Raw genomic sequence first — 15655 nt, 5'->3', positions numbered from 1 at the left:
GAAATTGGGAATGATGAGTACTGTTATATGAGATTCTTGGAATTTGTATATTAGGGGTGAAATCTTACTTGGGAAGAAACTACACGCCGTTTTGAAAAACGGAACTATATTGTCTTCCAAGTTGAAATGGTTGGTAATGTTATATTTATTAATTTGAAAGATTATTATATATATTTTGTTGTTAGTCTACTCATACCAGCAAATTCAATTTGCTGACCCATGTTTGCTTTGTTTTGCAACGTGGGTGTGTTCTTGGGAACATAGATGGTGGAGTGCAGTGGATAAGGATACTTGATTTGGAGTTTCTCTTGGAGTCTTCTGGTTTAAGATTTTTTGAAGGGTACGATTTTGTTTTGAGACAAATGTAATAGAGTTGGTTAGTTTCTTTGTAGTTTAATAATGTGATTTAAGGATTGTTCCTTTTAGTTTTCTTTTGATTTCAGTTTTGTATATATCATGTTTGATAACAGGGTTTTGGGTTTTGTTTCACCCCGGGTTTCTAGATAATTAACTATAATTGTTTTAAATATTGTCTGGAAATTTGGGGTGTGACAATTGATAACCTTGGAATTGCCCATGGTGTTGGTTTGACTCTAATCACTGACCAACAAAAAAGTTTGCTGCAAGTCATTAATGAGATGTCACTATTTACAGACCATAGATGTTATGCAAGGCATATCTATGTAAACATGAGGAAGAGACAACCAGGTAAATATGTTTTTGTTTTTACAATTGTTGTTTTAATATGCAATTTTAAATTACAAGAATTTAAAATTTGAAATGTTTCAAATTACAAGGTGCAATTTACAAGAGCTTGTTTTGGCAAGCTGCCAAAGCAAGCATTCTTGAGGAGTTTGATCTTACCATGGAAGAGATAGCAAAGTTGTATGATAAAGCAAACAAATATTTGACTGAGCAGCAAGATCCAAGATGGTGGTCTAGAGCTTTCTTTTCTTTTGTGCCCTGTTGTGATGCAGTTGAGAATAACATGTGTGAGACATATAATGGTGTAATTAGATAATCAAGAAGGAATACTATAATTGCAATGCTAGAGGATATAAGATTGCAATGTATGGAAAGGATGCATAAAAAGAGAATTATATACAACAAATGACATGATGTTTTGTGTCCAAGGGCTAGGGCAAAACTTGAAAAGAACAAGGATAATGCCAGGAATTGGGTAACCATTTACAGTGGGGCCACAACTTTTGATATTATAAAACCTCAAAGCTATTCCCAATCACAATGTATTGATATAGAAGCTAGAACTTGCACTTGTAGGATGTGGGGTTAAATGGCATTCCCTGTCAGCATGCTATTTCAGCCATATATTACATGAAGTTAAATCCAGAAGATTATATGGCTTATTGGTACAGAGTGGAGTATTATATCAAGGCATACCAACACTATATGCAACCCTTGACTGGTGAAATGCAATGGCCAAAGAACACTTGTTCTACTTGCTTGCCACCTACTGATAGAAGGATGCCAGGAAGGCCTAAAAAGAATAGGAAAAAGGAAGAAGGTGAGCTAGGTGTAAATTGAACCAAGATTAGCAGACAAGGGAGGCAGATTGTATGCCAAAGGTGTTTTCAAGTTGGCCATAATATGATAAATTGTTGCAACTTAGTGCCACCAGCTAAATATGTAAGTAAATGTTTTGTCAGTTACCCTTAATTAAGTTTTCCCTTTTGGTTAACTTGTATCTCTAACTTACATCTCAGACAACCATGCCACCAACTGTGCAACCAGAAGCTGAAAAACCATCTCAGACAACCATGCCATCAACTGTGCAACCAGAAGCTGAAGAACCATATCAGACAACCATGCCACCAACTGTGCAACCATCTAAGGTTAGTAGTTTAGTTTATTGGTTTATAATGGTATCAGGTTAGTTTATTAGTTTGAATTTTTTCTTTTAATTTTTGCATTGTAGGAAAATGTTAGTGCAAATGTTAGTACAAGGGGGAAGAGAAAGAGTAAGAACATACCATCAGAGCCAAAGTCCACTCCTCAGCCAACCATGCCACCACCTAGTGTACAACCATCTCAGGTTACTAATTATCCAATTTGTGTTTATCCTTATTAATTTATATTAATGGTTGTTCTTGCAGTGTTTATATCCTTATTAGTTTATATTAATGGTTGTCTTTATTAGTTTATCCTTATATTTTGCAATGTATATTATAGGACCAAACCAAGAAGAGAAAGACTTCTGGGAGAAAAGAAGTGCCACTACAAGGTTATGACATATATATATCAGAACACACTGGCAATCATTTCATTTGTTCAGGAAACAATGCACCACCAATCAAAGTTTATAATGGTTAAGGTTCAAGATTGAGTGTAGCTTCTTCTTCTGCAACTAAAAATATGAATGTTCCTATACCAAAAGCATCTGGAACTAAGACTAAAAGTGTAGTTGCACCTATAGCAGCTGTGTAGAGAAAAATGATGTTTTTTCTCTTTGGTGTGAAGAAGCGACCTCCCTTTATGCCTATGCAAAGGCGACCATTCGCCATGCTTTGGCGACCTCCAAAGGATTTAAGTACGACCAAGACTCAACTTTGCACGGTCGAGATGCGACCACCAGCTCCAATCGCTTTTCAAAGACAATTTTGACTTTTTTGGAAGTTTTCTGAAATAGTATAAATATAGGTTTTTTCTGTAGAAACCTAAAACTAACCAAAAGATAGAAAGAGAGAGATTGTAAGAAAGAAATTCTTAGTGAGTTGAATGTTTATTCTTTGTGAGTGAATTGAGAGCTCTTGTAATCTGTTACTCCAGACATCTAGTAAAGCTTGGATCTCGCCAGTGTGGAAGTAGGCTAATTGCCGAACCACGATATATCCTTGTCTTGTGGTTGGTTCTCTTTTGCATTATTATCTTTACTTTATATGCTTGTTAAATTGTTAATGAGAAGCATTGGGATAGTACTTGGAGGGTATTGAAGTCTTGTCTAGTAAGAAGGATCGATCCTTATGTAAGATTGATCTATTTGTTATGGGTAACGTTGTTTTCGTATTGTCTTATTCACAATAATGGTATCGGAGCGAGGTATATGACCTAGGATTTTGAGTTTTGGTAAAGAACCATAGTGCTCGAAATTTGTGTAGACAAGGTGTTCGATAAAATTCATGAGTGAGTGATTTTTTGGGTTATTGTGTGTGACTTGAAAAAAAGCTCCCAAGATGTCAAATACTAGATTTAAAGTAGAGAAGTTTGATAAATAAGCAAAAGAAAAGATGGCAAGGGTGATGTCGAATAAGATGACTTCCATAAGCAAGTGGAAGGGCAGTTCGAAGAAGCCTTTAAAACATGTACGGTGCTACAATTGCAAGGAAAATGGGCATTATCTATGTGATTGCCCTAGCCCGAAAAAGAGTAACAAGATGAGTGGTAAGTTTGAGAATGAGGATGTTAGTGAAGCAAGTCTTGCTTCCGGCTTTAATGGGGATGATGTAAGTCTTTCGGTGTCTACACAGGACGACCACATGACTGATACATGGATTCTTGATTTCGGGCGTTCCTACCACATGTGTCCAAATAGGAAGTGGTTTGCCACCTATGAGAACTTGAGTGGAGGTTCCGTTTTGATGGGTAATGATGTTGCTTGTAAGACGGTAGGAATTGGAACTATACGGGTCAAGATGCATGATGGTATAATGAGGACTTTAACCGATGTGAGGTATGTTCCTGAGCTAAAGAAGAACCTTATTTCTCTTGGTACCTTGGATTCCAAAGGCCACAATTTTGTGGGAAATGGTGGAGTCCTAAAGATCCTTAGTGGCTCTTTAGTCATTATGAAGGGTCAAAGGCTTGGAAACTTGTATACTTCGTTGGGTAGTACAGTGATAGGTGATGTAGCAGTGGGTACATGTAGTGATGATTCTGAGTGCACAAAATTGTGGCATATGCGCCTTGGGCATGTGAGCCAAAAGGGATTGTCTGAGTTGTGCAAGCGAGGGCTATTGAAAGACTTGGAGAAACCAAGTATGGAATTCTGCGAGTATTGTGTCTATGGCAAGCAGTGCAGAGTCAAGTTCGGTACAAGCAAGCACAAGATGAGAGGCATCCTGGATTATGTGCATACGGATGTTTGGGGACCTTCTAGAGTGGCTTCTAAGGGAGGTAACCGGTATTATGTCTCTTTCATCGATGATTATACACACTATGTGTGGGTATATATCTTGAAGTCCAAAGATGAAGTTTTCGAGACATTTAAGAGAACTATTCAACAAGAGAGTGAGGTTCTTAGTGAAAGAACTATTCAACAAGAAGTAGAGTTACAACAACCTGAGTAGCAAGCTTTGGCTAGATCAAAGCCAAAGAGATGTGTGAAACAAGTTATGAAGTACAGGCATGATAAGCCAGTGAAGCATTATGGTCAACCGGACTCGGTTTCCTACGCACTGAATATTGAAGATGATGAGCCAAATAGCTTCAAGGAAACTGTTAGAGATGCTCATTACAGAGATTGGTCGGTGGACATGCAAAAAATGGTGGAGGCTCGTGACAAGTTTTGTACTTGGGAATTTGTTTCATTGCCTAAGGGCAAAAGGGCTTTGGGTTCTAGAAGGTTCTCTATGGAGTTGAGTTCCAACATTGGTTGGAGGTACTCCACAAATGGTGGAGGCTCATGCATTGTTGATTGATGCCTTTCGTAGGCATGGATCTTTGTGGGCATGACGTGCTCTTCGTGGGCATGACTCTTTGTGGGTGGCTTTTCGTGAGCAAGACACTCTTTGTGGGTGGCTCTTTGTGAGCATGACACTCTTTGTGGGTGGCTCTTTGTGAGCAAGACACTCTTTGTGGGTGGCCCTTTGTGGGCATGATGTGCTTTTCGTGGGCATGACTCTTTGTGGGTGGCTCTTTGTGAGCATGACACTCTTTATGGGTGGCTCTTTGTGAGCAAGACACTCTTTGTGGGTGGCCCCTTGTGGGCATGACGTGCTCTTCGTGGGCATGACTCTTTGTGGGTACGGTGGCTCTTCGTGAGCAAGACACTCTTTGTGGGTGACTCTTTGTGAGTATAACACTCTTTGTGGGTGGCTCTTTGTGAGCAAGACACTCTTTGTGGGTGGCTCTTTGTGGGCATGGCCCTCCGGGGCGGTTGATTGCAAGTTTCTAGATGGATGTGTTATTGCTGTTCGACTCAGTTTTATGTGTTAAAACCTCACCGATCGAGGTGGAGAATTGTAGAGAAAAATGACGTTTTTTCTCTTTGGTGTGAAGGGCGCGACCCGCGCTCCCATTATGCCTGGGCAAGGTGCGACCTGCGCTCATGCTTTGGCGACCTCCAGTGATTTAAGCGCGACCCGCACTCAACTTTGCCTGGTCGAGGGCGCGACCCGCGCTCCACCGTTTTTCAGCACGAATTTTGACTTTTTCGGAAGTTTTCTGAAATAGTATAAATATAGGTTTTTTTTTGTAGAAACCTAAAACTAACCAAAAGATAGAAAGAGAGAGATTGTAAGAGAGAAATTCTTAGTGAGTTGAGTGTTCATTCTTTGTGAGTGAATTGAGAGCTCTTGTAATATGTTACTCCGGACATCTAGTAAAGCTTGGATCTCGCCAGTGTGGAAGTAGGCAAATTGCTGAACCACGATATATCCTTGTCTTCTGGTTGGTTCTCTTTTGCATTATTATCTTTACTTTATATGCTTGTTAAATTGTTAATGAGAAGCGTTGGGATAGTACTTAGAGAGTATTGAAGTCTTGTCTAGTGAGAAGGATCGATCCTTGTGTAAGATTGATCTATTTGTTGTGGGTAACGTTGTTTCCGCATTGTTCTATTCACAATAAGCTGGAACTCAAGAAAGTGAAGTTGGAGCTCAAGGAACTCAAGCAAGGCCAATTCAAGCTAGAAATAAGACCAGAGCTGGTGCAACTAAGACCAAGACAATAACTGGATGAAAGTCACCAACAACAAGGTCAATGACAAGTAAACAAGGAGCTGCTGCAACTAAGACCAGAGCTGGTGCAACTAAGACCAAGACAAACACTGTTAAACCAATTTGAAAATGAATGTAATTTGACTATGGAAATGAATGTAATTTAACTAAGATATTGACTTATCTTTGAATATGGAAATGTGGAAATGAATGTAATTTGACTATGGAAATGAATGTTGCATATGGGTTATCTGTGAATATGGATTCGGATATGGTGTAAATTTTATAGATTTGGAACTGTTTTGGATAGATTGTAGTCAATATTTGTTGCATTGTAAGTTGTGCTTAATGAATGTGTTAGTTGAGTAGTAGTGTGTATTAATTTCTTTACAGGTACCAATGCATGCCAATGCTCATCTCCTACATAAGAACAGCTCCACTCATACCATTCTCTACTCAGCACTATTAGAAATCAATTGATCACTCTCTCATGTTGACATGGTGAAATGAGCTGTGAAGAGTGTTCAGATGAACACATCCAAGTTAAGTGAGTCCTATGATAAACTATGTGAAATGATGAAGACAACACAGGGAAGGAAGGTGTTCATGGAGATGGTGTACCAAGATGGAGACCTACATATTGGAGTCTGTCCTAAGTGTGAGAAGTAGTGCTACGTTAAGGTGCTTGGGGAAGAAGGAAAAGCAAAAAAATGTCTTCCCTACTGTGTTCCAAAAGAAACAACTATTGTTTCAGATGATGATGAGCCACCACCAGGTTTTCAAAAGAAGTCGTCTATCTCATTGAGGAGATCAACTAGGCTTCAAGCAAGCACCTCAAGCACAACAACCTTAACAGTAGAAGCAGGGCCATCTAAAAAACAAATTAAAGAAGTTGTTTTAGCACTGGTAGCTGCAGGTGTGTGCATGGAAACTCTGGGAAAAACTCTAGAGAAGAAGTGATGGTGGCTAGTATTGTTGGAGTCTAGTATTGCTATCTAGCCTAGTTTTTTAAGAGTCTTTTGTTAAGGAATGTCAAGCAAACTTGTATGTTTACTATAGTTTCTTTGCTATATGTTTGTCTTTTGTTTTATGCTTGTAGTTTTTTCTGTCAGAATTTAGTATGTTTGCTCTATGTGAACTTGTATGTGAACTTATATGTTTGCTTTATGCTTATAGTTTCTATCTGTCATAACTTGTATATATGTTTGCTCTATCTGTAAGAATTTAGTACATTGTAGTTGTTTCTTTTATGTCAGAATTGAACTAGAACTAGAACAGTTGTTTCTTTTGTTAACAACTTGAACTAGAACTAACACTCTAAAAGTTGGAACAAAAGTTGGACAGGACTGAAGCTAAAACTCAAACAAGTTTGTTTGTTTGTTTGTTTGTTTGTTTTTTTTTTTTTTTTTTTTTTTTTTTTTTTTTTTTTTTTTTTTTCAATAATGGATATTTCATTAATCATAATTTAATGGTTTGGACACCTGACTCAATAATACAAGGTGGAAGAGTTCTTGGATTTGCAGCCTTAGCCCAGGCAGCTAGTTCATGAGCCTTCCCAATAAAAGACCTACTTAACCAACTAAACTTAAAATATACTAGATCAGCGAAAATATCTAAAATGTGATAGACTACACTTCTAAATGGACACCAACATTCTTCTAGACTTAAGTGTTATGATAATACTTTGATTGTCTCCAAGGAACTCCACATGCCTACATTCTAGGCTTTTGGCAAGTAGACTAGCCACTTCAGCAACAACAACCTCTGCTTCATGAATTCTCCTCCCTCAGTTTTTGCAACTGCTCCTGCTATTGCATTTCTATTGGACATGCTCATCCTTAATTTTATATTTAGCTTTGAGAATTCAGATAGAGTTATTTTTAAGGTAACAATGGGTTCCGTTGTCAAAGTGGTTCTCTTCTTTCTTGACTCCATCTTCAATGCATCTTCAAGCCATTCAAATTCCCCACAACTCTTGCATTTCAAAACTTTTTCCAATATTCATTCCATACTTGGTAGTCTTAACAAACCTCATTCCCCTACAATCATTTCTCTTGCAGTCACAATCTACCCATGGGCACTCCTACATCTAATGGCCTGTCTGACCACACTTAAAGCATTCATTTCTTGATGAACTTGATCCAATCCCAAACAGTCTTTCAACAACAGCTTCATCCAACCATTATATATAACTTGGACATGATTGATGTTGGCACTTCAAGTACTTCCGTCCTGGATTCTTTCTTGTCTGGGATATGCCCAACATTCAGATCCCATCACATGTAGCTTCTTTACAGGGAGAATACATAAATTGACACTTAATAGCTGAGTGTCCAACCTCATCACAGACCTGACATTCAAACTGTGGTGAACAAAACATGTACTAATTACTGAAGAAATAAAAGTTAACAACAAAATTTAAAACAAAAAGAATGTATAAAGCTCACACAAGGACAAACATAAATATTATAAACACCTCATGTATTCATTAGAAACTAATAGAAATTTCAAACTAATAATGCATATGCATCAATATTGCAATTACCTTCATTTTTGCAAGTTCTTTTTGGAAAAATAGAGCTCCTGTTTGTTTTTTGGAAAGATAGAGAAATCCCAATTGTAATGCCCGTATTTAAAATACGTATTTATTTATTTATTAATTTATTTATTTATTTAAAATTTGCTGGATTGGATTTGGGATATGTAGGCCTGGTTTCTGGGCCCGAGTCTGTATTGGGCTTAGGTTCAAACCTAAGTATATATTCATATTGTTATGGAGAATAGGGTTCTGAGATAATAAAAAAAAAAAAAAATGGAGGCGGAGATAAAAGCTCGTTGGCTAGAGCGTTAGAGCGCGACGATTCGGACTACGAGGGATTCGTGGTGTTTTTTAATACAGGTGAGTAGTTACGTTTTTTCTTTTTCATCGAAACTAGAGTTTTACGTCTATGAATAAAAACCTTTATTGCCGAGTGCTTCCGATCAGTTTTTGTTCTAATTATTTATGTTTGTCGATATCTTTTAATTTTATTAAAACTGTTGAAATTCTTTACTGAACTGTTGGAACTCGAAAGAGGTCGGTAATGGCAGCGCGAGCCAAACCAATGTTTAACTTGTATATTGTTTGGAACGAATACTGTTGTTGTGTTGGCTGATTAAGGGTGGATGTTTGGTCGATCGAGTGTTGGATATGTTGAATTGGTGTTTGGGTGGGTGCTGTTGCAGGTGGAAGAAGGCGTCAATGGCGTCGAGGGAGAGTTTTAGGAAAACTCGATTGGGCTGTTTTTGGGTTAATTAGAGTTGTAGGGTTTTTATCTAGATTAAAAATCGATGGGTTCATAGTTGATTGTAGGGGGTGTGTTTGAGTGTGGTAGAGTAGAGGAGGAGAAGAATCGATGGTGGCGGGATTGAGCTGGTGTGCTGGTTTGGGTGACCGAGATCGCGGCCCAGTGCACCCTGTCTCACTTCCAATTTTCGGTGTCTTTTGGTCGGGGTTGAGTTTCGCAATATGAGGGAATTGGGTTTTGTTGGTATCAAAAGAGGGGGTTTTTCTAGGGGATCAAAACCGAACCGCTTCGCTAGGGTCGAGTGTCGCGGGTGGTTAGTTTGTGGTCGGTGGTGGAGGAAGAAGAAGGAAAGAAGCGTTAATGGCGATATCGGTTCTCATTAATAATGTGGTCAGCCTTGGGCCGAAACCTATTAGTGGGGCTTGGGCCTTATTTTGTTTTGGTTGGGCCGACCTTATTTTGTTTTGGTTGGGCCGATTTTATTTTGTATTGCTTGGGCCGGTCCATATTAGTTTAAACTGTTTTGGGCCAGTTCTATTTGTTTTGTTTGGGCCAGTTTGGTTTAAAGTTTTTGGGCCGGTTTCAGTTCAAAGTTTTTGGGCCGGTTTAGTTTAAGTTGTTTGGGCCAAAACTAATTAGTTTTCTTTGGGCCGGTTTCTAATTTTATGTGGGTTGGTCCTTATGTCCCCAATTGGGTCAGGTTGAATAATAAGTTGGTTTAGACTTTTGGGGCCGGGTTCTAAGGTTTGGGTTTGGGCTTGGCTAGTTGGGTCCAAACCATGACCTTAGTCATGAGCCCATGAGCCATGCGCCTTTACCCTTAGCCATGAACCAGGGCTATGACCCTGAACCTATTGAACATAGAAATGACAGTTTGACTTTGTCAATGATAGGTTGACTTTGACATTGACTGTTGAGTGTGGAATGTTGACTTTTTCTAGATTTTCACATATTTAAGAATATGGACAAATATAGTAATATAATATTATCGAAATTGTATAACTTTGTTTGTCATTATCTAATTAAGATTTGACATAAGTAGTGTGTAAAACATATAAATATTAGCACGTAACAAGGGGGGAATTCTTATAAGACTTAGATATATACGTTTTTATGAGAATTAAACTACATACGAACTTAGATTCATGGACTTTAGTTTTGGGCTTTTGACGACTAATCAGTTTGACTTGACTTGTGATTTGGACTCGAATAATTATGCGTGATATTTGGACTTGAGTTGTTCTTTCTTTTAAAGTCATTTCATTTTGATATTTGGTGGAACGGACTTATATTTTGATTATTTATATACTATTTATATTGTGCACAAATGGAAATAATGCGTGCCTTTGAGGGTGACTTGAGTTCACATAAATATATTGAACGAATAGATTTCATGATTGATTATTATTATGAGTTGCTACTTAAATGAATTATAGTATGTATGAAGGCTGAGATATTCCATATGGTGTAGTGCAATATATAATTGGCACATGAAATAATAAGTTTCGAGATTTGATATAGAGATATTTGGATATCGTGCAATAAATAGTATTGGCACGTGATAATGTGGATTGTATTATAACAAAAAACGTTGAGCTTCAGTACAATTAAGTATACTGGCATGAGATAGAATAAGAATTATTCTGAGATATAAAGGTATGACACCTGAATAAATTACATAACGAAAATCCTAGAACCTAGCTACCACAACTCATGTGATTTCCCTTTGTGATGGGCGTATGTGATATGATTGGCTCTTCAGGTGTTTCAGTGAATCTGAATGGCCCTTCTGGCGTAAGTAATATGATTGGCCCTTCTGGCGTTTCAGTGAATCTGAATGGCCCTTCTGGCGTAAGTAATTTGATTGGCCCTTCTGGCGTTTCAGTGATTCTGAATGGCCCTTTGGGCGTAGCCGAATAGTGGCTTGATTATTCTGTTCGCAAAATTAGAACGAGACGCACGATATTTTATGCTAAATAGTGGCAGTACTTACATAATGGCTTTCGTGTGAGGGTTACCTCCGTGTCGCGGCATCCCGCCGGGTAGTTACGACCGAAAGGTTCATTATGTAAGGGGAGGCATGTGGATGTACATGTTCGGCGTTGGGAGGCGATTGTGGTAGCCAGGAAAACTAGGTAAGACATAGTTACGACGTGATTTTAGGGACACGCAAAGAAAGCCTAAATTAATATAATTATGGTAATATGTTGGTTAATGATATATCTTTAGATAGATGATTGTATATGATTTTGCAGAAGGGTGGGTCAAACTAATTATTTGTGCAGAGACGACCCACTCTGTAATTGAGCATGAAATGCGGTAAGTATATAATATGCTTGGTTGGTTATTAGTTTAGTTAGAACCTAAGGCGCCTCGTGGAGAAACTAAATGCCTTTTTATTATGTGTATGGTTTGTTGTGTAGTTAGTGGGAAGTTAAAGTTGCTCGAATGGAGGAACTACCCGCCTTTACTTATTGTAGTTAAGAATGTTGTATTAGTTGTTGGAAGTTAAAAAAGCCGGGTGGAGGAACTAACCGCCTTTATAGATTGTGTATGTATATGTATAAAAATATATGTTGTATTTTAGAGCTACTCATACCAAAGATTTTTATAATGTCAACCGATTTGCATGTTTGCTTATCGGGTGTGTTCATTAAATGAACATAGTTGATAAGTCTTGACAGTTTAGTGTTGAAAAAGGTTGGTTCTTCGCTTGTGGTTTTGCGTTAAGCGTTGCATTTCAAAGATATGTTTTGTTTTCCCTTGAGGTGATATAGATTTTCAGTTGAGACAAGATTATTTGTATTTTCATTTGTAAATTTAAATAAAGAGTTATTGAAAAGAGATTTGTAACCTAATCTTATTTGTAAATTTTTGTAATGAAGAGGACTTTTGTTTAAGTTAAAATTTTTATTGGTTTTTAATTATCTGCATATTTAAACTGTTTATGGGTTTTTGGGAGTTGAGAGTGCGTCACACCTCGAAGATCGAAGAGTCGGGAACAAATATTGTTTTTCCGAATTCTGTTGAAATTCGGGGTGTGACACCAATTTTGGTTTGATCTTGAATAAAACCGTTGTGAGTGTTTGTGAAGTTATGGATTTTGGAGGGAGATCAACATCAGGGACTTTGAGAAAGCAAAGTTCTTGAAGACTCACGTGAGTGAGAGTGTGCGTCCTTCATTTCTCGTTTAGAAATTTTAGATGGAGACTCACGTGCTTCGTGCATGCATGTGCTACTTACGTGGAGACTGAGTTGCCATGTGTACGCATTATGTTTGCCAAATCATCAAATATGTATACATACTTCACAGTATACATATACGGTACCAATTTTAGCAATATGTGAAATCTACAATGCCCTATTTTGCAAAAAAAAAATAATATAATACCCATAATGTAAAATCCACTATAGTTCGATCAGTACTCCATATCAATAATTTTTTCTTTTTTTTTAATTAGCTTGCCTAACAAGTTCTTGATCGATTATCACTCATCTCTGTAAACTAAGGTAAGTTAATAAAATGGGCTCAAGTTAATGTTCTTTGCTTTTGATAATGTCTTTCTGAACTTGAGTGCTTTCTTTTTGAATCAGAAATCTTAGTTGTTTGCTCTCGAAGAATTTCTCTATAGTCGAGCGAGCTCTCAAGAGAATTTTCTACCATAATCGTCTTTTGCTAATTGGAATAGACGTTAAAATTGTCAATTTAATATGGTAGTCATTGATATCTATTTTGCTATCAATTTTGCGTCGTTTGATATTTTTCTCATTTTTTTTTGCTAGAAATGGAAGAAAATGTTGGAGCTTTTGTTGGGTCTTCTTGTTGTTGTAATGATTCCCAAAGTAATGACATCGAGAAATTAGTTGTTCCGCACTTGAATGTAAAATTTAATAATGTTGATGAAACAAAGACTTACTATAGAGAGTTTGGTAAACAGGAGGGATTTGAGATTCGTGTTCGGACTACGGATAAAAAACAAACAGGCGTGGATCGAATTGCCTTCTAGCTGTCTATTGGTTTGCTCACGCGAGGGGGTCCATAACAAGAAAGAAGAAATTGAAGGTGTAGCTTCAAGAAGTACTTCGACTATTAGGTGTGGTTGCCAAGCTAGGATGCGAGTTACAAAAAGAAAACTTGAAGATATATATGATGTGAGTTTGGCTGCAAACGACCATAGCCATGGTTCCATCACTCCATCAAAGAAGCAGTATATGAAAGGCAACAAAAGTATGCCTGAAGCTGCGAAGAGTTTGACATAGGTTTTTCATGACAACGGTATACTTGCAAGGAAAGTGGCAGAAATTTTCTATGGGGATGAGATTGGGTTCCTCTCAGCAACTCGAGGTCGAGTTTTTCAAAAGAATGGAAGAATGGTGTAGGATTACTAAGCTAGCTCCTCTTTCTTGCTAGAATTCTTTCTGCTTGTGCTAAAATTATTATTTTCAAATTAGAATGATTATTTATTAAGAATTTGGAATATTTGATATGATATTTTCTATTTAGAGTTTAATTAGATTTAGAAGTGTAGGTTAGATTTAGAAGGGTAGGTTTCTTAGTTATCAAGTATGATTTATTTATATAAGGAGGCCATTGTAGTTTAGTTCAAGAATTCAATTATCAATTACTAAACTATCAAATATCCAAAACCTATTATATTTTTCTCCCTCAACTTCTACAATTCTTCTATTCAATTTTCTTTTTCTTTAAATCTATTCCCCCTTTTGAAGATCTCCGCATTTTTTCTTCTAAATCTTTGTTTATTCCGCATCTGAAAATTGTTGTTGTACTTTCTAAAAAATAGTTTAGACCTCAAAATATATGCAGGCTATGTTACTGAATTATAGTAGGAATTCAGCTATACTTAGACTTGGTTCAATCTCACACCTTATACGCTCGCGCTGAACGACAGATATGATATAAATTACTCATTTTGACTTGTAAGTACCTGAGGATTGATCTTCAGTTATGTGATATATGCGAATAAGCAGCTTACTCTAAAAGCTTGCCAAATAGAAGATGTGGCAATCCCCTTGAGACTAATTACTTCTTCACCAGCTCTAGGCTAGGCATTGGGGATTTTAGGCCTAAAGATTGAATTGGTGCCCGTTACCTTGAAGTAATATTACCCAATTTTCATTTTGTTTACTTCCTTATTGTAGATTTGTAGGCGGGTTGTTGTTTCTGATGCGACTGACGCCTCATCTGCAACCTTAGTTTGCCTAATGACAGCTAGCCACACACCCAATACTAATGAAAGAACTGCAAAAGGGAATAAGAATGATCTACATGGGACAAATGCATTACCTGCTAATGGTACGGTGATCCAAGACAAACTACGCTTACATAATCCATTACTTATCCCACCAGAATACAAGGGTACGATTCCTGCCTAAACTAGAGTTATTTTTAATGGCATTGTCTATGTTCATTAGACAATTAATAAACAAAATCAAACAAAAAATATCGAAAGATAGAAATTGCCAGGCCGTATGTTTACTTGCAAAACGATTCTCAGCTACTGCTCACGATTCCTCATCTTGTTTTACTGATGGTTCAAGCGCATGGCATCTTATACAAGCTGACACAATTGATCTGAAAAGCCTTACAATAAACCAGGAACTCCTAGATCTCTTTTCCCCTTGGTTTTTTGTTCTTGGTTCTTGTTGTACTAATACAGGTTCACTACTACTCTTTCGACAAGGCAGTTCTGCATTGGACATCAAGACAGGAGCCGGTGTAATATATTGCCACCTTTGTGCTGATACATATGGTTGATGCTTACCTGATCTTGTCGTAGAGTTTTGCAGTCTCTTGTTTGTTGTTTTAGTGTCAGCATTTGTGTATATTGGTTTCTTCCCTCGGAATTCACTTGAACTTGTGCGCGCACTGCTAGAACTGCTTCCACTATTGCTGCTATTGCTACGCGACCATGCAAATGAATCTTTGCTACTACTGCTGCTAGTGCGACTTGTGCATCGGGTAAAATCAATTCTATTGTCTTTGGATGATTGGAATGGAAATGCATGTGGTTGAAGCCAACCATTAAGGAACAGATCATCTGCTGGGCAACTCTTTTCTGGATCAGAACTTGGGGACTCGGGTGTAATGCAGTTGAATTCAAAGTCCGAATCTTGATACTGTTCTTTGTCATTGTCTTGTTCTTGTTCTTGGATAACCATGTTTTCAAACGTAAATGAGAATGAGAATGTATCATGAAAACCGTTGCTACCAGTGCATAGAGGATTCTCATGCTGGTAATCCTCCATGGGCTCTTCTCATGATAACTTGATTGCTCATGAGATTCAGAATTCTTGATACTTATAACGGCAAAAGAGCTGATATGCACAAGGTGGAAAGAGTTTAAATGCCCCCCAAAGAGGAACAAGTGGCCCTCTATTGGGCTGATCCGGAAATCTGAGTGGTGTGAATTATGTCATTCTACCAGCCAACTCTTCAATACCTTTAGCTATGAA

The 15655-nt window shown here is 37.6% G+C and overlaps 1 protein-coding gene across 1 annotated transcript; it reads right to left on the bottom strand.

The window, feature by feature from the left end:
• Positions 1-14704: 14704 nt before the first annotated feature.
• On the bottom strand, positions 14705-15448 carry LOC147476541 (uncharacterized). Its single transcript, XM_086585759.1, has one exon. The coding sequence runs from the start codon at positions 15446-15448 to the stop codon at positions 14705-14707; it is 744 nt and encodes a 247-aa protein (XP_086441885.1).
• Between the last annotated feature and the right edge of the window lie 207 nt (positions 15449-15655).

Source organism: Coptis chinensis, chromosome 9 (genome assembly GCF_015680905.1).
Source record: "Coptis chinensis isolate HL-2020 chromosome 9, ASM1568090v1, whole genome shotgun sequence".
Taxonomy (NCBI): domain Eukaryota; kingdom Viridiplantae; phylum Streptophyta; class Magnoliopsida; order Ranunculales; family Ranunculaceae; genus Coptis; species Coptis chinensis.
The sequence above is the reverse complement of the archived record's forward strand: the minus strand, read 5'-3'. Positions and strand labels throughout refer to the sequence as shown.